Genomic DNA, 20,768 nt, shown 5'->3' with positions numbered 1-20,768 from the left:
CTCTTCAGTGAAGTACTTGGCAAGTTGAATATTGGAAATCCCACTATACAACTTGAGGGGGAGTGTTAGAATGTAGCTTCAAAAGTCAACAAGGTCAAATTACCTTTTTTAGGTAATTTGACTTTAGGATCAGAAGCTGCAAACTTCATCATCTCCCAAATTTGTAATTCACAAGGAACATCTACAGCTGGACCAACGGATACAAATCTGATCACAAAACAGCATCTTTTCCTTTTATACAAAAGTGGTTCCAAAAAGTGTTATGGAGCCTACTTAAAGTAGAAATAGCTGTTGTAGTTTAGGTGTTTAAAAACACTCATAGCAGCATGTAAAAAAACCAATTCAATTGTATCAAATATTTTCAATTCAATACAAGATCAGTTTTTAATTCAAAACAAATATATCCAAGGATTTTCCCTCTATTTTTCCCTTAATATCCTGAAATATAACTTCGTCTAATTGTTGGTTTATGAAACATTGTGCAGCCAACCGTGCAAGGAATACCACTTGATGTTGGTTATCATTTTTTAGTCTTTCAATCGCCAATCTCCCAGATAAGATTTCAAACATAACAACCCCAAAAGAATAAACATCCGATTTCTGTGATCTCCCTCTTAATTCATTAAGTGGATCATAATAACCTATTGTTCCTGCACTTTCGGGTATGATGAAATCAGAAATAACAGCTTTCATTTCATGATCCAATAAAATGCTGCTGCTTTTTACGTCTCCGTGAATTAAATGTTGGTTCTCAACACCACTATGAATATGAGCTATCCCTTTTGCAGCATCCACACAAATCTTAAGTCGCTCTTTCCATGTAAGACTGGTGCTTCTTAAATACTCTTTAACACTTCCATTGACCATATGCTCAAAAACAACTATCCTCTCACTTTCCTCTTCACAAAATCCTACAAGTGGTATTAAATTTTTGTGGTTGTAATTATAAAGCATTTCAATCTTTTTACAGAAATCTTGTCCATAAGAATCCTTCATATGGCCAGGATCCAATTGCATTACAATAACCGAGTTTTTTCCTTTGGAGCGAGAAAGTTCTCCTTTGTACACCTTTCCAAATGCTCCTTGCTCAAATACATCACAAAATCTATTTGTAGCAAATCGGATTGTGTCGAGTGAAGTTCTTAGGGCTTCTACCCCTTGTACCTGCAAAATTGTTGTTTGACATAATAATTCACAATAAATAGAGAGATACATATAGAGAATTAAATCCTTTGCCTATTTAGTTGTGGAATTTAACTTCTTAAGTCAAACTTTGGTCACATTTTTAAGATAGAGAGAGGATCGAAAGGCAAGTGACCTTGTGGGGGAAGTAACAAATTTTTTTTTTCGTTTTTAATTTTAATTTTTTTTTTCACAATCATTATGATTAGGTGAAAATATGATCATTTAAAAAAGACACTTTGTGATAAATGTTATTATTTTGACATATAAAATGTGCGAATAAATAACATTCATCGTGATGAATGTTATTTATTCAAGCATTTTTTTAGGGTTTAGATATGTATTTTGGCAGGGACACCATAACCCTATTTGCCTATGGCAACCACCAAACCCACCCCAAAAGGACCCGTGCCTTTGAAATACATGCCCCTGGATACCCAGAATGTGAAAGAACGGTTTCGAACTTGCACCTGTTTCTGATTCAAGCCAAACACATGGTGGGCCTAGGGATCTTAAGCATTGGGTATCATTGAGCTACAAGCTCATTGATAGGGTTTAGAAATTAGGGTTTAAGGTTTAAATTGAGTTTTTAACTTGAACGGTTTAGGGTTTAGGGTTTAGAATTTTGGGCCAAAACACCAAACCCTAAACCTTAAACTCTAAATCGGGCTAAATTTTGAAGAAAAAAAAACTTCACATAAGTTGAAAAAAAAAACGCTCGAAAAAATAACATTCATCACGATGAATGTTATTTCTTTGAGCGTTTTGTAGGTCAAAATACTAACATTTATGACAAAGTGTCTTTTTTAAATGTTCATATACTCACAAAATCTTAATATTTGTAAAAAAAAAAAATTATAAACAAAAAAAAATGTTTTCCCCTTCTACATGGTCATATATATATATATATATATATATATATATATATATATATATATATATATATATATATATATATATATATATATATATATATATATATATATATATAATGAGGCAGGTTCATATGAGAACCACAAAAATGACGAGAACTGTGAGCACTCTTTAATTACATGGTTTATATGCATTTATATTCAACAAATTGCATATAAGTGTTATGTGATGTTCATATCATTGGCAAAGAAATGTTCAAAACCACACATTACATGTTCAATTGTGAATTATATGAAATGTTCGCATGTTACACAAACACATCTGCACATGTGAACGAGAAATTATATATTTGATTATGTAGTTAAACTGTAGGTTTTTTTTCAAACTATTTTTTGTTCAATCTTACTCTCCATCAATATTTATACGTGATTCAACCTACTCAAACGTGCAAATCCTTGTAATTTAATGGTTCTAGCAGTTCTCGCCATTTTTTTGGTTCTCGTTTAAACTTTTGACTAACTATAATATATATACGACTTTCTTAAGTGAGGCATCAGCAAGAGTCAATTAATTGGTGACTCGACTGCCGCTTAGAGTCTAAAGTGAATACCAAGAAAGATTTTGAAATTCGTGAAAATTTGATTCTACCATTTTTATGGCATCTTTGTTTTAATACGCATAGATTTTTATTTTTTTTAACTACTTTTGGGCAGGATGGTCCAAATTAATTTTCTACTTCCATAAATAGAAAAGAATAAGAAGATTAAGTTATATTATGCTTTTAATATATGTGGATATGATTAAAGGAGAAAGAAAAAGTAAGGGTAAAACTGGAAAATAAACAGAAAATACAGTACTTTTATGACATTTTCTTAAATTGTGTGTTGTTTGTCTTGTAACAATAAATATGGGACGAAGAGAGTATATAATATTGTTGGGATGCAAACCAAAGTCGCATATCAGATATGGATAGAAACAACTGTATGTTTATAAGTTTATGGAAATGTACCTCTATCATCAATTGATTTTAGAGTACTAAAAAATTAATGTGCTTATAAGTGGGACATTTTGTTCGGTTAAAGTGGTCCTATCAAAGTGGTATCTAGATGTAGAAAGTATCCTTGATCAGTGTTTAATTATAATTACAACATTTAATATTTAGTTATAACAATAATAAATATAACAATAGACCAATAGTAATAGTAATGACTTACATGTGAGTCTAGTGCTATATATATATATATATATAGCCCAGATGTAGAAAGTCTCCTTGATCAGTGTTTAGTTATAACTAGTTTTCGAACCCTCGCATCGCGCCGGGGGTTCAGTTTTCAATGTATTTTATTGCGTTTAGTTTGTAAAATTATTTCGTGGCTAATGATGATGTCGTTGAAGCGCAACTCGGGTCGAACTAAAAGGTATAATCCATGAAAGATTTAAATGTTATTTTAAATTAACAATATATGTGCATCTCCGCGTTTCGCTATGGAATTGTCGACTTTTAAAAATTTAACACAAAATCAACGTGTATGAAAAGTACCACAAATATTTAGCGTTTTTTAAAAAGAATCTGTTTTGCGTATAGTTAGTGACATTGTGTTCGTAAAATTATTTTGAGTTTAACGATGATGCCAAAAAAATTTAACTCGTTGCGAGCGAAAAGATATGACTCGTTTAATATTTGAGTGGAGTTTATTTAAGACTTTTTATGAAAATATTGATTTGGCACTTTACCCCCTGTTTGGGGGGCCGGTTTTTAATGTTTGAACAAAGTGTGAGGGTTTTTTTGACAAAGTGAAAGTTAGGTAAAAAAAAGCGAAATGACGAAAATACTCCTGATACTATTTATCATTTTTGTCTAATAGTTAATATGATAATGGTAATTATTATTACTGTATTATTTAATTAATTATCTCTTTATATTTTAATAACAAAGTGTTAAATAGATCATTTAAACTACCCACCACTAATCTTAGCCATCCATTAAATTAATCATTAATGATCTAGATCCTTAATTTTTTCCTAATCTAACTAATGACCTCATAATACTAGCTTTGAATTGTTTAATTACAAAAATACCCATCTAATTGAATTTTGGCCGGTATCTTAAAAGTAAAATAGGGGTTCTGCCATCCTGACCATTCACTTCCATCTACTGAAAAAAACCCTAAATTCCCCTCAAAAACACACAACCCTAACACTTGCATTCATATACAAATACATCAACAGCATCCGATTTAATCAAATTAATCACTGATTCTTCGTGGAGATCAATGATAGATCAAACGATTATTCACTAATTTCGAATAACACTATTAACTCAATCTCAAGGATGATGGTCGTAAAATTAAAGGTTTGCTCACCATACGTCAATCAGAATATGTTATCATTAATTTAACATAATGTACTTTTATAGATGGATAATGATGTAAAATATAATGTGATTTTGTAATATATAGATATAGATGTTGATTACAGTTAATGGATTTGCAAAATAACAAAGGTACAACACAATAAAAAACTAGAAAAGGACGTGGAATCGAGTCACGTAATGGAAAAACAGCGGGTCGGGGTCATAAAGGTCAGAAAGCGAGATGAACTCATAAATTTGGTTTTGAAGGTGGTCAAACTCCATTGAGACGTAGAATGCCCAAAAGAGGTTTTCATAATCCCTTTTCACTTGAATTCCAGGTATTATTTCGTCATATTTTCAATTTTTATATTATATTATATATTATATATTATATTGTGTTGATGCATATGAATATATGATGATGATGATTTTACAATAAATTTAACACATCATAGCTCACTGTTCCTCTAGCAAAATGTGATCTTTATATGATGTCACTACTTAATGAAGATTTGTACACTATTACAGCCCTATATAAATCGAAAATTAGGTTACTTTGTTTATTAGGCATCCAATATCATCAATCATTTCCTAAAGTAGGACTTGTGGGTTGTAAATCATTTAATTGTTTTTTTTTCTATGGCCTGATTTTGTCAAGGTACAAAGCCTTTTACTGGATCTTTATATGTGTGACTGTTGGCTTTAGCAGTCACCTTTTTGGATCATAAGTTTTCATTTGCATCACCTTTTTGGACTTTTTGTTTTCAAGGGTAACAAAATAAGGGTAGTGCTGGACAAAGACATTATTCCAGATTATGAAGCCACTTTTAATAAAGGACGATTGTTATACCTTACTAGGTTTAAAGTATGACAATTTAAATGATGCTTCTCATGACAATTCTGGTACTAATTTCTTTGAGATGATAAGGAGTGCAAATATAAAGTTTGTTGTTCTTTCAATTATAAAGGCAGCTGTGGATCATTAATATTTGGTTCATCAAGACACAAGAGTATATACTGAAGTACCATTGCTTTTCAAGATCAATGTTCTTTTGAATCACTTTTGTTCATCGCTATTGGATTAGACGGTAAGCGTTATTACTGTCATATAATTTTTTTTATTATTATTTCATCTTATTCTTACGACATAGAGTGGCATTTACTGAAGATGTATTAACTTCACTTTATGAGACGGTTCAATCCATATCTCAATACAACTCACTGTATGAATTTATTTATACTTACATTCCATTGTAATTATGCTAATCAATGGTCTGTATATTATTTATCTTTATAACTTGCATTCATGTACAACTTTAAATTTAAGGTCAACCTCTATTATAGAGGTGTCAAAAGGGGGCTGAAATGGGTGATGTCAGCTACATCGGTTGGGTTGGGTCGACTGGAACTTTTTTTGTTCAAAGTTTTGAGCTTTAAATAAGACCAATTCTTTAACTATACATATAGAAATTACATTGATTCTTTAATTAAGACCTTGTGCCTTTTTTTGTAGGAAATATTGGAAAAGTTTCCAAGAAACAGAATTTTGGTACGTGGAAAAAGGAAGCATGTCGAACAATGCGTCTATTTCGAAAACTTCCTACGCCTCAGAGAAAAGACGAAAAATGGTGGTTACATGTTCCTTGCGTGGCTGCCGAAGGTCTGTCAGAAAATGCGAGAAAACATTTGAGACAAAAACACGATTTGGCGAATCAAATTCATAAAACAACAATGGCCATTAATAGTAGCATTTTAGCAGGAATGGAAATCCCACAAACAAATATCGCGTTTCTTCCTAAGGTTTAACATTTATCAATAACTCTATTTTTTTATGTTGGGAATTTATATTTTTGGGTCAAAAAAGACACTAGAGATGCCTATATGGGTGAGCTGCGTAAATGGTCAAAATGGGTCAGATAAAAAAGTAAACTTTCGTATGGATTGAAATGTTGAAAACTATTTTATGTTGGGATTTCATTTTCTTGGGTCAAAATAGACACTATAGATATCTATATGTGTGGGTTGCGTAAGAGGTCAAAATGGGTCATGTAAAAATGTAAACTTTCGTATGGGGATACGAGAACAATTTGTCCAGCCACTTACATTTTTTATAACTACTAGCAAACAAAACATTTATGAGGGTTTATGCATTAAAGATGCATTTGGTTATTTCTGACCCTTCTGTTATATATCTTGCTGAATTTTCACGAATCCAAAATCGAACCATTTGTAAGTAATGGAGTCGAAAATGCTACTTGATAGTCTCAACATAAGTTCGGAACATGAAGCCCTTGAATTGGCTGATCCAGTAAAGGCGTCTATGTATACATGGAGACGTAAAGCATGTGCAAGCTATTCATAATCATCATGGGAGTTGGTTAAACTACACGTGGGTGATAAAGAAAAGAGTGATAAGAATGTTATACTATCTGAACAAGCCGATAGTTTGTTGTTTAGCTTGAAACAACGTTACCCCGGACTCTCACAAACAACACTCGATACAAGCAAGTTTCAAATGAACAAGGTAACTTTTCAATCACACGAAACATTTTTTTTTAATTGAATCAAAATTAGAAGTTATATATGTATGTGTAGGATGTGGGACAAGCAATATCAAGTGTTGTTCAAGAGTGTTGGAAGGTTTGGCGTTCAACATTGTTGCTAGGACTGAAGATGTTATATTATAAGATAAAACTATGAGAAACCAAGAAGCATATTTGGAGGATTCATAATACCAAGAAGCATATTTAGAGGGTTCATATTTAGAGGATCTCAAGAAATGCCAAATTTAACAAACTAATAGTTCCTAATGCAATTTAAAATCTTGAAACTGAAGCGCATGTTATTTATTTTGTTTTGTTTTGTTTTTTTTTTTATTTTTTTTTTTATTTTTTTTTTTAACATATTTTGGAACACCCTAAGGGATTGTATTGCTTACTTTTTATTTGTCCTTAGATTTTGAAAAGATGACAGACTTGTTGAATATATTATATCAACCAATTTTATTATATCGATATTATAATTTTGCTTTCATAATCCCGCGAATTCGCGGGCATTAAACTAGTAATAATAATAACAGTAACAATAACAATAGTAATAGTAATGACTTACATGTGACTTGAGTGCTTTCTCAAGCTGTCTAACGATGTTGGCCATTGTGGGACGATCCTCTGGTTTATGTTGCAAGCATTGATAAGCAATTGCAGCATATATGTTTATTGATTCTGGGTTGCTTTCATCATCATCAAATACACAAGACTCATTTATCTTAAATTCCTTCTTCAACGTAGGATCAATAATCTCGTGGACCTTTTTCTGCTTGAAACAGCGTTTGGCCATGTGGGGTACAAATTCTGGGTTCACTTTGTCAATACCAAAACGAGCTAACCTTCCACTCAATACTTCAAATAAAACCACCCCAAATGAGTAAGCATCAGATTCCTTAGTTAAGATACCTGTCTTGTGATACTGTGGATCAATATATTCTAGTGTTCCAGCTACTTGCGTCATCACAAAGGTAGCTTGCAAATTTGCAGGGCTGATTCTTGATAAACCAAAGTCGCTAATCATGCCTGTCCAGTTTCGGGATATAAGGATATTTGAGCTCTTTATATCACGATGTATTATTCTATGATGATCTCCAACCCCATTATGGAGAAAGTCAAGTCCACGCGCAGCATCGAGGCAAATCTGCAACCGTTGTGCCCATGTAAGACTCCTAGCGCTACCAATGTATCTATCAAGGCCACCATTTGAAGCATACTCATACACAAGAATACGCTCATGAAGTTCATCACAAAACCCGACAAGTGTCACAAGGTTTTGATGCCTAAAATAAGGAAGTATTGATATTTCTTGTAAGAACTCCGAGGTTCCTTGGCCATATCTACGATCTAGCCGTTTAATAGCAACCGTGCTTCGTCTTCGAGGGTAGGTTGAGAGTTCCACTGTTAACTGTCTATAAATTCTGTTCTCTGTGGAGTATTTTCTAAGATCGAAGTGGAAGAGATGTGCTTTGTAAACATTACCAAACCCACCTCGTCCAATGATAAAGTCGTCATGAAAGTTACTAGTTGCCGAGATTATATCTTCTAACGGAATTTTCATATGTTCCATATTCTTTACCTGCACCAATGAAAATCAGGTAAGATTTCCCAGGTTCCATATATGTGACGAGAATCTGTGTGATTCGTGCTTGAAGTAGCAACTTATATTATATGCTCTCTGAAGATAGCTTAAACGAAATTAAATACATTTCTTAATATTCCGTAGTTGATTACTTTAATACATTTACACAAGTAATTACGTTCTTGTCTGTGTGTTATTTGTAAAGCATAACTTGGATTACCTTGTAGCGGTCATCGTCATCTTCTTGTCTTCCTTTCAGATCATCAGCAACCTAATACTTACACTATGTCATTAACAATTAACAAGTATATATAAACTCTAACACATAATTTTGGTTATATACTTATTCTCAAATTTTTGAGCATCATATGATTGACTCTAGTGTTGGAGCTAATCGATTCATTGTGTCTCATATTGAAAAGTGAAAGAAACAAATATGCATATATATTTGGTGGACTTGAAAACGATCCTACATCTGTTTTTTTTTTTTAATTACTTGATTGATCGAGCTGATTCGATCCAATTGATCCATCAATATTGTTTACTATAGAATACTATATAAAAAACTCAATCAGTGGCAAATCTAGGATCGTAACTCAGTGGGGTCTTATTTTTTTCTTCCCGATAACTTAAACTAAAAATTGAATGTGTCAGGCCGGGTCGGATTAAATCGGGTCAGTACAAACACCATCAAACAAAAGCAACTTTTACTTTTGTCTATGCGGTTTCATACGATAAAATTGATCTACAATTGAATTATTGCTAATACCATATAACACATCTTTCTCAATATATGAAATTAGATAATCATTCATAAATTGATCTCTAACCAATATTTATGATCGTCAAACCATAATGGAATAAACTTACGACTTTACCTCCGATCTCTCGTTGCTAAAATGAGTGATTTCGGGGTTGACATGGAACTTTTAGCAATTTTTATCTTCTAATTTGTCAAAAATTGAAAAACAAAAGTGTAATTACGTCTTGTCGTGTTGAACAAAACGGGTCTATATATAGACTCGCCACTATGTATGCATATAAGCACTTGGTATCCTCCCTCTATCATGAATAAAATTTAGAGTACTAGAGAACTCATGGACTTATATGTAGGTGTTGATTCGAGTATCAACAATAAGATCCAAGTATGAAATAACTTGTATATTGATAAAATAAGATAAGAACAATACGAACAAACAACAAAAATTACTATGAATCAATCACACATAAGGTTGGTTAATTGATTCCATAACGTTCTTGAACTTTTCCTCATGTGCGTGTGTGTGGTTTCCTAGTCGAAAACTAAGAACAAACTTAGGAGAGTATCTTCTAGCTAGATGATAGGTGATTATGTGTGTGTGATTATGCTAGGGTTGGTTGTGACCTTGGGTCGGCTTGTTATATTTATACCTTTATCAAGTCGTTACATTGTTAGACCATCACCACAACACACATCTATTTATTGACCTCTAGTGAGAGGCCCACCAATCTCCCCATGGATGTATGTTGTTTTGGGCTCCGACCACGTTTAAAATTACATACAAAACCTACACTATTACAGACAAAGTTATAAGCTATTGATATATCGAGTTCATGCCTAATCGAGGCAAAGTTAAATTTAGTTAAGGTTTATCTTGACAAATTAATTAAGCCTAAATCAGATCATTCTCATTTAATAGCATAAAGCTTAATAAAGCCCAATTAAAATATATATGCAATTATGTTCTGGCCCATTTGTCTACTTAACTAAGTTGGTTTAGTTACTCAACATGACTTAATAGATTGTTAGTGTTCAGTTAGTTTTCTAACTGTGACGAACCACTTGAGTTAAACTTTTATAACATTGACTGACTTTTGACAAGTTGATCAAAGTTTGATATGAGTTGATTTTAGTTTACTGATTTTCACTTGTTGACTTTGACCAAAAATCAACCCTCGGACCAAAAAGTCAACTTTTAACCTTTTTCTAGAATTGTGTGAATTTTTCGTATTTTCTGGTTATATCAAGTTTTCACAAGAAAACTCTGGAAGTCAATACATGACCGATATTCAATATTCGATATTTGTCCGTATTTTCGGCATTACATGTATTTGTCAGTTTTTTGCAGGTTTTTCAAGGTTTATCCGATATGTTCGATAATTATCTCATCAAAATTCTCCCACTGCTCGGACACAAATTTCTTAACCCTTGAAACCTACTTTAAAACAAGAATGGATGCACAAATGTCAATGTTGTTCATATTATTGTACAACGTCTTTTCTGAAGATTACTCCATGTGAATCCAAAGTTTACGAGATTTCACTTCAAACAAGAGTGATTTGGTTGATTAAACAAAATCAATATGAGTTGATTCAGATGTCAACAATATGAGTAACCATATACATGTACTTGAAAGAAATGAAGTTTGGTTAAAAGATCGAATCTCAACACACAAAGCAGAGCTACATAGTCAAAAGGATTCATTTGTCAGCAATGTGAATCCCCAAAGACTTTGTATTATAAATCCAAAAAAGAAGTCGGTATCAAAGATGAAAACAAGGTTGAAAATGAAACCATACACTCTTTACATGCTAAAAATAGCATGTTAGGTGCTAAAGACGGGGGTTTTGCTATTCACAAGCTCAACAGGATTCATACATACTTGTTTTACAAAATAAAGATTTTTGATTTTGAATATGATCTCGTTAAGCAAGCAAAACTCTATGAGCATGAAAGACTTGCCTTGATTGTAGTGACCCGAAATTTTCCATGTTTATATATATATATATTAAATGAAATTGTTATTTACATGATTAAGTGTTTCCAACATGTTAAGCAATCAAACTTGTTAAGACTTGATTAATTGAAATAGGTTTCATATAGACAATTGACCACCCAAGTTGACCGGTGATTCACGAACGTTAAAACTTGTAAAAACTATATGATGACATATATATGGATATATATATAGTTAACATGATACTATGATAAGTAAACATATCATTAAGTATATTAACAATGAACTACATATGTAAAAACAAGACTACTAACTTAATGATTTTTAAACGAGACATATATGTAACGATTATCGTTGTAAAGACATTTAATGTATATATATCATATTAAGAGATATTCATACATGATAATATCATGATAATATAATAATTTAAAATCTCATTTGATATTATAAACATTGGGTTAACAACATTTAACAAGATCGTTAACCTAAAGGTTTCAAAACAACACTTACATGTAACGACTAACGATGACTTAACGACTCAGTTAAAATGTATATACATGTAGTGTTTTAATATGTATTTATACACTTTTGAAAGACTTCAATACACTTATCAAAATACTTCTACTTAACAAAAATGCTTACAATTACATCCTCGTTCAGTTTCATCAACAATTCTACTCGTATGCACCCGTATTCGTACTCGTACAATACACAGCTTTTAGGTGCATGTACTATTGGTATATACACTCCAATGATCAGCTCTTAGCAGCCCATGTGAGTCACCTAACACATGTGGGAACCATCATTTGGCAACTAGCATGAAATATCTCATAAAATTACAAAAATATGAGTAATCATTCATGACTTATTTACATGAAAACAAAATTACATATCCTTTATATCTAATCCATACACCAACGACTAAAAACACCTACAAACACTTTCATTCTTCAATTTTCTTCATCTAATTGATCTCTCTCAAGTTCTATCTTCAAGTTCTAAGTGTTCTTCATAAATTCTACAAGTTCTAGTTTCATAAAATCAAGAATACTTCCAAGTTTGCTAGCTTACTTCCAATCTTGTAGAGTGATCATCCAACCTCAAGAAATCTTTCTTATTTACAGTAAGATATCTTTCTAATATAAGGTAATACTCATATTCAAACTTTGATTCAATTTCTATAACTATAACAATCTTATTTCAAGTGAAAATCTTACTTGAACTTGTTTTCGTGTCATGATTCTACTTCAAGAACTTTGAAGCCATCCAAGATCCTTTGAAGCTAGATTCATTTGTCTCTTTTCCAATAGGTTTATCCACAAAACTTGAGGTAGTAATGATGTTCATAACATCATTCGATTCATACATATAAAGCTATCTTATTCGAAGGTTTAAACTTGAAATCACTAGAACATAGTTTAGTTAATTCTAAACTTGTTCGCAAATAAAAGTTAATCCTTCTAACTTGACTTTTAAAATCAACTAAACACATGTTCTATATCTATATGATATGCTAACTTAATGATTTAAAACCTGGAAACACGAAAAATACCGTAAAACTGGACATACGCCGTCGTAGTAACACCGCGGGCTGTTTTGGATTTGATAATTAAAAACTATGATAAAATTTGATTTAAAAGTTGTTCTTCTGGGAAAATGATTTTTCTTATGAACATGAAACTATATCCAAAAATCATGGTTAAACTCAAAATGGAAGTATGTTTTTCAAAATGGTAATCAAGACGTCGTTCTTTCGACTGAAATGGCTACCTCTTACAAAAACGACTTGTAACTTATATTTTTGACTATAAACCTATACTTTTCCTGTTTAGATTCATAAAATAGAGTTCAATATGAAACCATAGCAATTTGATTCACTCAAAACGGATTTAAAATGAAGAAGTTATGGAAAAAACAAGATTGGATATTTTTTATTTTTGTAGCTACGGGAAATGTAACGACCCTGGTTTTTCCAACGTTATTTATTAATAATTATTATTATTAATACGCTTGATTAAACGAATGTATGTTATTACATTTGCATGTTGCTTTGATTGCCCGTACTTGAACTTTAAATGCCCGAAACGTCTTTGTGACACCCGGAACTTGCACGAATAATATTTTGAGATATTATTTACATTCATGATTAATTTTATTAATCATTTTAATTAACTAAGGCTTTTAGTTAGTTACTTGGGCTTAAGATGGACTTTTATTGGATTACTTGCTAACTACTTGCAACTTGGGCCTTTTAAGTGTTAATGGACTAGTGTAAGCCCACCCTACTTATATTTATGAATTAGTTAGCCCATGATGACTTGTAAGTAGCAAATTTAAATGGAACTAGCTAGTTAAAGGCTTTAGGAATCTTGTTGGCTCATTATCCCCATGAAACCCCATGCATTAACCACCTTTTATGATCTTTACTTGCAAGAGACCACAAAACAAACCCATTCCCCCTCCTTTTGCTGCTGCAGGCCGTGGGGTTTGGGGGCTCAAAGGAGTCCACACTTCATTATTTTTCATTACTTGTTCACTTGAAATCTCTCACTCAAACACACACACAAAACTTGCTTCATTTTCTCTCAAACTTTCTCTAGTTCTTGTAAGTGTATGAACTTTATTTCTCTTCTTTTTCTTCAACCAAAACCGATTTCCAATCCATCTTCATCATCATTCTTTGTTGTTAAATTGTTACTTGTTCTTGTTTAAGGTTGATTACTTGTAAGTTACTAGTTATTATTTACTTACTTACTTGTCTTTATTTACTAAGTTACAAGATCAAACTTTCTAGTTTTGATTCTTCATCTTTATCTTGTTATAACAAGAACATCAAGAACATAATCTATCTAGTTATGTTCTACATATTTTGTTTCAAAAGATTAAAGTTCATAGTTGTATAAACTCATTACTTGTAGTTCTTGAAGTAACTTTAAAGTTACTTCACTTAAAGATCAACTTGGGTTGAATCTTTAAAAGTATGAGCAACTATGAACCATTTTCTTATTTAGTTAGTTTTCTACTTTATTTTGTTTCAAAAGATTTAAAGTTTATAATCTTTATAATTGTTACTTGTGTTCTTGTTTGTTGTATGTTACTAGAATACCACCTTCATGGTTGGTTTAGGCTTATCATTCATTTTCTTTATTTCTTATTGTTAGTTGCTTACTACACATTTGAACAAGGACATGAAACCAACAAGAGCTTACACTTTGGTGCAAGTATCATGGATCCAACACTTGGTTGTGATCTTTCTTAGTGTTCATGAACTTGTTCATAAACTTACATGTAACCTTGGTTCATCAAACACTTACAACACTTGCACTTGAGTTATGATGGACAAACCTTGGTCAAAATGATGTTAACACATCAACGAGTTGTACACTTGAAGCTATACGCATCAAGGATGAGAACCGTGATGAACATCAAGCACCGAGACAACCGGAACTCTCCAAAACCCACTGTTCTGTCCAAAACCTACTGACCTGATGCTTCTGGAACAGACCAGTAGACCTGGGCTGTTCTAACCTTGATTTTTAGATAGAACTTTTCGAGTAGATAACTTTTCATATAGGACTCTTCTTAATCCGAGTTACGGTTTAGGATTTATGGCCCTCCGATCGTTACCATGTCCTTTAACGTTGTGCAGAAAATTCTGACCTACTCGCACTTAGACCGTCGCCACGGTCAAACCAAGACGAGTTTGCTTCTGTAAATTTTACCACACTTAAGGGACTCATAGACGGAGCCATGACCACTGGTCTCACCTTAATTCAATAAGGGTAGAGGCCGTGGTGACTGACCGAAGTCAGCCTTTGTTTTAAACGACTTTCATAAACGAGTCTTACTTGTTACCTTTTGTTTAATGATGATTGATGATGACCCTTATGACCTTAATTACGTACTTGTAAACCTTTTGAGACGACTTATTGACTTAGTGCTATTTGACTTAGGTTGAGGACGTTTGGACCGTTACTTGCACACCACTTTCCGACTACTACCTTACCATTACTACTAATCATTGTGAGTTATAGCTTTCCCTTTTTACTTTAACTTATTTTGGGAACTGAGAATACATGCGGATTTTATGTTTTACATACTAGGCACGAGTACTTAAACTTTATATATGTGTGGGTTATATAACGGCAGAAACATTCCCTTTAGCTCGGTAACGTTTAATCATTGGTTTTTGAACCGTGAACGCGAATCTTAGATATGGATCCATAGGGTTTGACATCCCCACTCGGGCTAGTAGCGCTAGCATTTAACGAGTGTTTAATACTTCGAGGTTATACGCACTTGCCAAGTGCACTTTAAGGGGGTACATTAAACGTTAAGTTAGTTACCGGGTGCCCACGGTTAAGCATATACTTTTACATACTTTTGAAACGCTCGTTGTAGCACTGAAATCTCGTGGCCTACTTACATTACTGTTATACTTAAACTATAGCTCACCAACCGTCGTGTTGACCTTTTTAAGCATGTATTTTCTCAGGTGCTTGAAGTCGCTTCCGCTATCTTACTAGTCGTGCTGTAGAACCCGCTGCCTAGAGTTGTTATCGCATGACTACTTATGTTGCATTCAAACTTTTTGCTTACGAATTTATGTTATGTAATGACCATTATGGTCACGTACACTTATTTAATGCTTCTACTTAGTGAAGCATACTTTGATTTGTAAAACAATTGACGTATGTTATGACGTCACTTTTATTAATGAATACAAACTCTGTTTTGAAAACGCATATAGTACTTAACCTTGTAATGATCCTGTTGTTGATGGTCCGTACATGATGATTTAGTACGGGGCGTCACATTTGGTATCAGAGCATTGGTTGTAGGGAATTAGGATGCATTAGTGAGTCTAAGACCGACCCGAGTAGGATTCACTAATAGGGCTAATCTACAACTTGTTAGTTTACTTGTTTCCGCTGAACTTACTGCATGCTGCTGCTTACTGTTACTGCTATATGCCGTATGCTACTACGTGATTTCACTACTGCATGCTATTACTTGCTTTCGATTGCATGCTAGTTTCGTACGATTACTGATATTGCCATGCTACTTATTGTTATACATGATTTAAACTGTTGGCCTATTATTTGCTTGCTTTATGACATACTGACATGGAAAATTTATTTTTCCTTGTTCAGATGTCGGACGTTCCACCTACTGACATCCCGAGCGGCTCAGGCCCCGTTGTTCCACCCACTGCTGCACCTGTTGCTGCTGCTGCTGCTGCCGACATTCCGGCCCCGACACCCACTGGCGACCCCGGCGCCTCTAGTTCTGGAGCTAGCTCTAGTGTGCCTATCCCGGCGTCTTCTTCCAGACCCCTGAGGCAACTGGCTCGCATTGGTGGCATGGAGATCCCCGCGGAGTTCGGGGAAGGACCCTTCCGTAATCACTGGCGCACACCTTGCCGACGCACTGCCGACGGCCGCTTAGCCGTGATTACGCCAGGACGACACCGACAGATGTTGGCCGCTTTCGGATATGTTGAGCCACCCGCGCCACCACCGCATGATTCAGACGACGGTTCTTCCACCGATGCTTCTTCAGACGACACCTCATCTGACGGCTCCAGTGATGAGGAGGATCCCGCTGACCGAATGATTCAGGCACCTTCTACCCCGCCGAAGAAGCGGTATCGCTTCGCTGGCATAATTCCTGGTCGTACTGTCACTGACGCTTATGGTCGGCGTCGTAGGATCACTGCTCGTAAACGGCTGGTGCCGTACCCCGCCGACCCACTGATATTACCGTCTCCACCCAGAGCCAGACCATCCACTTCAGCACCACCGGCTCCACCTGCACCGCCAGCACCACCTGCCCCACCATCTTCCTCTAATGAGGAAATGAGGCGGGAGATTGAGATTCTCCAGACTCGAGTTACTGAGCTCGAGGAGCAGTTGACTCATGTTTTGGACATCTTGTACCCACCATCACCGTAGGACTTAGTACTAGATTCTGTATTGTAATTTCTTTTGTAATTTCATATTTCACTTATGTAATGTACGAACTTATTGTAATGTATGAACTTATTATCATTAATGAATGGAATTTGTGTTGCTTACTTCTTGCGCAAGTGTTCTATTTACGTTATCATCTCAAGGTTTTGTGGTACCTATATCTGCTTGCGTTATTTAATCAACATGTGTTGTGCTGTTTTCATGTTGGTTGTTATATAATGTACTATTATTATTTGCATAATGGATTTTGACTTGAGTCAAAATGTTTGTATAGAACATCATGGCCAACGGGAGATCTATCCCCACCGCGGCACAAATTGAGGAAATGATTAACGAGCGAGTCGCTGCTGCACTAGCTGAAAGACAACCCCAAGTTCCACCACCACCGCCTGTCAATCCACCTGTCGTCCGAGATGGGTGTACTTACAAGGAATTCCAAAACTGCAAGCCACACTACTTCAGTGGCACTGAGGGACCCGTCGGTCTCACCAGATGGTTCGAAAAGTTGGAATCGGTATTCAGGGTTAGCAATTGTTCTGAGGCTAACAAAACGAAATTTGCATCTTGCACGCTGTCTGATGGCGCGCTCACATGGTGGAATACCATGGCCCAAGCGAAAGGAATTGATGAGGCGTATGCTACGCCTTGGGAAGAATTTAAATGTGCTATGATCGAGGAATACTGTCCGAGAACCGAGATTCAAAAGATGGAAATCGAATTTATGCAATTGAAAACCGTAGGGAACGACCTTAACAACTACAACCGTAGGTTTTTGGAATTGGCTCTTATGTGTCCAACCATGGTCACCCCCGAATTTAAGCGTTTGGAGAAATACTTCTCGGGACTTCCTAAGTCCATCAAGGGTAATGTTACCTCATCCAAGCCACCAAGCGTTCCCGAAGCAATGCGCATGGCGCATACTCTCTTGAATCAAATCATCCTGGACGAGCCGGAGAAGGCTAAGTTTGAAACTGTTAGTGGTGAAAAGAGGAAATGGGACAACAACCACAACAACAACAGGGGTAGGAACTATGATCAAAACCCGGCAAAACGACATGAAGGGTTCAGGCAAAACAACAACATACACAACAACAACACCAACCCCAACAACAACAACAACCGCACCAATCCGAACTACAAAGGAACCTTACCACAATGCAATAGGTGCTACAAGCACCACACTGGGTATTGCAATGTTATCTGTGAGAAGTGCCAACGATCTGGACATGTTGGCAAGGATTGCAAGGTTACCACTTTGAACGTGAAGCCAAACCACAACAACAATGGGCCTAAGAAGTGTTATGAATGTGGAAAGACGGGCCATTTCAGAAACGAGTGTCCTAACAAGCGTAAGGATGGCGGACCACCACGTGCTAGAGCCTTCAATGTTAATGCAAGGGACGCTCGCGACAACCCCGACTTGGTGACAGGTATATTCAAGATCAACAATCTTTTAGCTTCTGTCCTATTTGATACTGGTGCCGATAGGAGCTATGTGTGTAGACATTTTTGTGATAAGTTAGATTGGTCGTTAGTTCCTTTGAAGGAAAGTATGCTTGTCGAGGTCGCCAATGGAAAACTTGAAAAGGTTGACCATATTAGTCGTGGAGCTATTATCAACATAGCTGGTGCAGATTTCGAAATTGATTTGATACCTATCAAACTGGGAAGTTTTGACGTGATCGTCGGTATGGATTGGTTGAGCAAGATAAAGGCCGATGTTATCTGTGGAGATAAAGCACTTCGCATACCACAAGGAGATGGCGAACCACTGGTTATCTATGGAGAGAGATGTACCTCGAAGTTGAACCTCATTAGTTGCTTGAAAGCACAAAAGATTATGAAGAAGGGACGCTTTGCTGTCCTAGCACATGTGAAAGCGGTAGAAACTGAGGTGAAGAACGTGAACGACGTTCGAATTGTGAACGAATTTTCTGATGTCTTCCCAGAGGAATTGCCCGGATTACCGCCGCAGAGAGCAGTAGAGTTTCAGATTGACTTAGTGCCAGGAGCTGCACCTGTAGCTCGCGCACCTTATAGACTCGCACCTTCCGAGATGCAAGAATTACAGAGTCAACTACAAGAGCTATTAGATCGAGGGTTTATCCAACCAAGCTTCTCACCTTGGGGCGCACCTGTGTTGTTTGTAAAGAAGAAGGATGGATCCTTCCGTATGTGTATCGACTACCGTGAACTCAACAAATTGACTATCAAGAATCGATATCCTCTTCCACGAATTGATGACCTTTTTGATCAACTACAAGGATCGAGCGTTTATTCAAAGATCGATTTGCGATCCGGATATCACCAGCTGAGGGTGAAGGAAAGTGACGTGATGAAAACTGCATTCAGGACCCGTTATGGTCATTATGAGTTCCTCGTGATGCCATTCGGTTTGACAAATGCCCCTGCCGTGTTCATGGATCTCATGAATCGTGTCTGCAAGCCTTACTTGGATAAGTTTGTTATCGTCTTCATAGATGATATCCTCATCTACTCTAAGAGCGAAGAAGAACATGAGCAACACCTTCGGCTAGTGCTTGAACTCTTAAGACAAGAGCAACTTTACGCCAAATTCTCCAAGTGCGAATTTTGGTTGAAGGAAGTACAGTTTTTGGGTCATGTTGTGAGCGACCAGGGTATCAAAGTTGATCCCGCCAAGATTGAAGCCATCAGCAAGTGGGAGACCCCCACTACTCCAACGCATATTCGTCAATTTCTAGGTCTCGCCGGTTATTATCGAAGGTTTATCGAAGGATTTTCTCTGATTGCGCGTCCTTTGACCGCACTGACTCACAAGGGCAAGAAGTTCATTTGGGAACCCACACACGAATCAGCATTCCAAACTTTGAAGAAGAAGTTAACCTCCGCACCTATCCTATCACTTCCTGAAGGCAGTGACGACTTTGTTGTTTATTGCGATGCATCGAAGAGTGGTTTTGGTTGTGTACTGATGCAACGATCAAAGGTTATTGCCTATGCCTCCCGCCAATTGAAGATTCACGAGCGGAACTACACTACACATGATCTTGAACTTGGAGCCGTTGTCTTTGCACTCAAATTGTGGAGACATTATTTGTATGGAACTAAGAGCACTATCTTCACCGATCACAAGAGTCTCCAGCACATCTTCGATCAGAAGCAATTGAATATGAGACAGCGTCGATGGATCGAGACGCTCAACGACTACGATTGTGAACTCCGTTATCACCCTGGCAAGGCCAATGTTGTAGCTGACGCTTTAAGCCGAAAGGAGAGGACGGCACCTCTCCGTGTTAGGGCTCTGAACATCACCATTCATTCGAACCTCAATGGCCAGATCAGAGTAGCCCAAGTTGAGGCTCTCAAGGAGGAGAATATATCTCACGAACATTTGAACATACTTGTCTCTCGATTCGAGGTTAGGGAGTCTGGACTCCGATGTTATGCCGGAAGAATTTGGGTACCTTACTATGGAGATCTACGAAGCCTGATACTTGATGAAGCACACAAATCGAGATATTCGATTCACCCCGGTGCAGGTAAGATGTACCACGACCT

General features: G+C 35.8%; 2 protein-coding genes and 1 pseudogene across 2 annotated transcripts; 1 reads left to right on the top strand and 2 right to left on the bottom strand.

The window, feature by feature from the left end:
• Positions 1–384: 384 nt before the first annotated feature.
• Positions 385–2,543, bottom strand: LOC139848818 (receptor-like protein kinase HERK 1). The gene is made up of 2 exons (XM_071838509.1): positions 2,481–2,543; positions 385–1,164 (listed from the first exon to the last, which is right to left on the bottom strand). Exons 1-2 carry the CDS (start codon positions 2,541–2,543, stop codon positions 385–387), a joined length of 843 nt encoding a protein of 280 aa, XP_071694610.1.
• A 1,993-nt stretch (positions 2,544–4,536) lies between these two features.
• On the top strand, positions 4,537–7,140 carry LOC139848817 (rop guanine nucleotide exchange factor 3-like; annotated as a pseudogene).
• Positions 7,141–7,349: 209 nt separating this feature from the next.
• LOC139848816 (receptor-like protein kinase HERK 1) lies at positions 7,350–9,068 on the bottom strand. The gene is made up of 4 exons (XM_071838508.1): positions 9,033–9,068; positions 8,757–8,807; positions 7,520–8,533; positions 7,350–7,382 (listed from the first exon to the last, which is right to left on the bottom strand). Exons 1-4 carry the CDS (start codon positions 9,066–9,068, stop codon positions 7,350–7,352), a joined length of 1,134 nt encoding a protein of 377 aa, XP_071694609.1.
• Positions 9,069–20,768: the final 11,700 nt, after the last annotated feature.

This window comes from Rutidosis leptorrhynchoides, chromosome 5 (assembly GCF_046630445.1).
Source record: "Rutidosis leptorrhynchoides isolate AG116_Rl617_1_P2 chromosome 5, CSIRO_AGI_Rlap_v1, whole genome shotgun sequence".
Classification (NCBI taxonomy): domain Eukaryota; kingdom Viridiplantae; phylum Streptophyta; class Magnoliopsida; order Asterales; family Asteraceae; genus Rutidosis; species Rutidosis leptorrhynchoides.
This window is presented reverse-complemented; position numbering and strand designations above follow the sequence as displayed.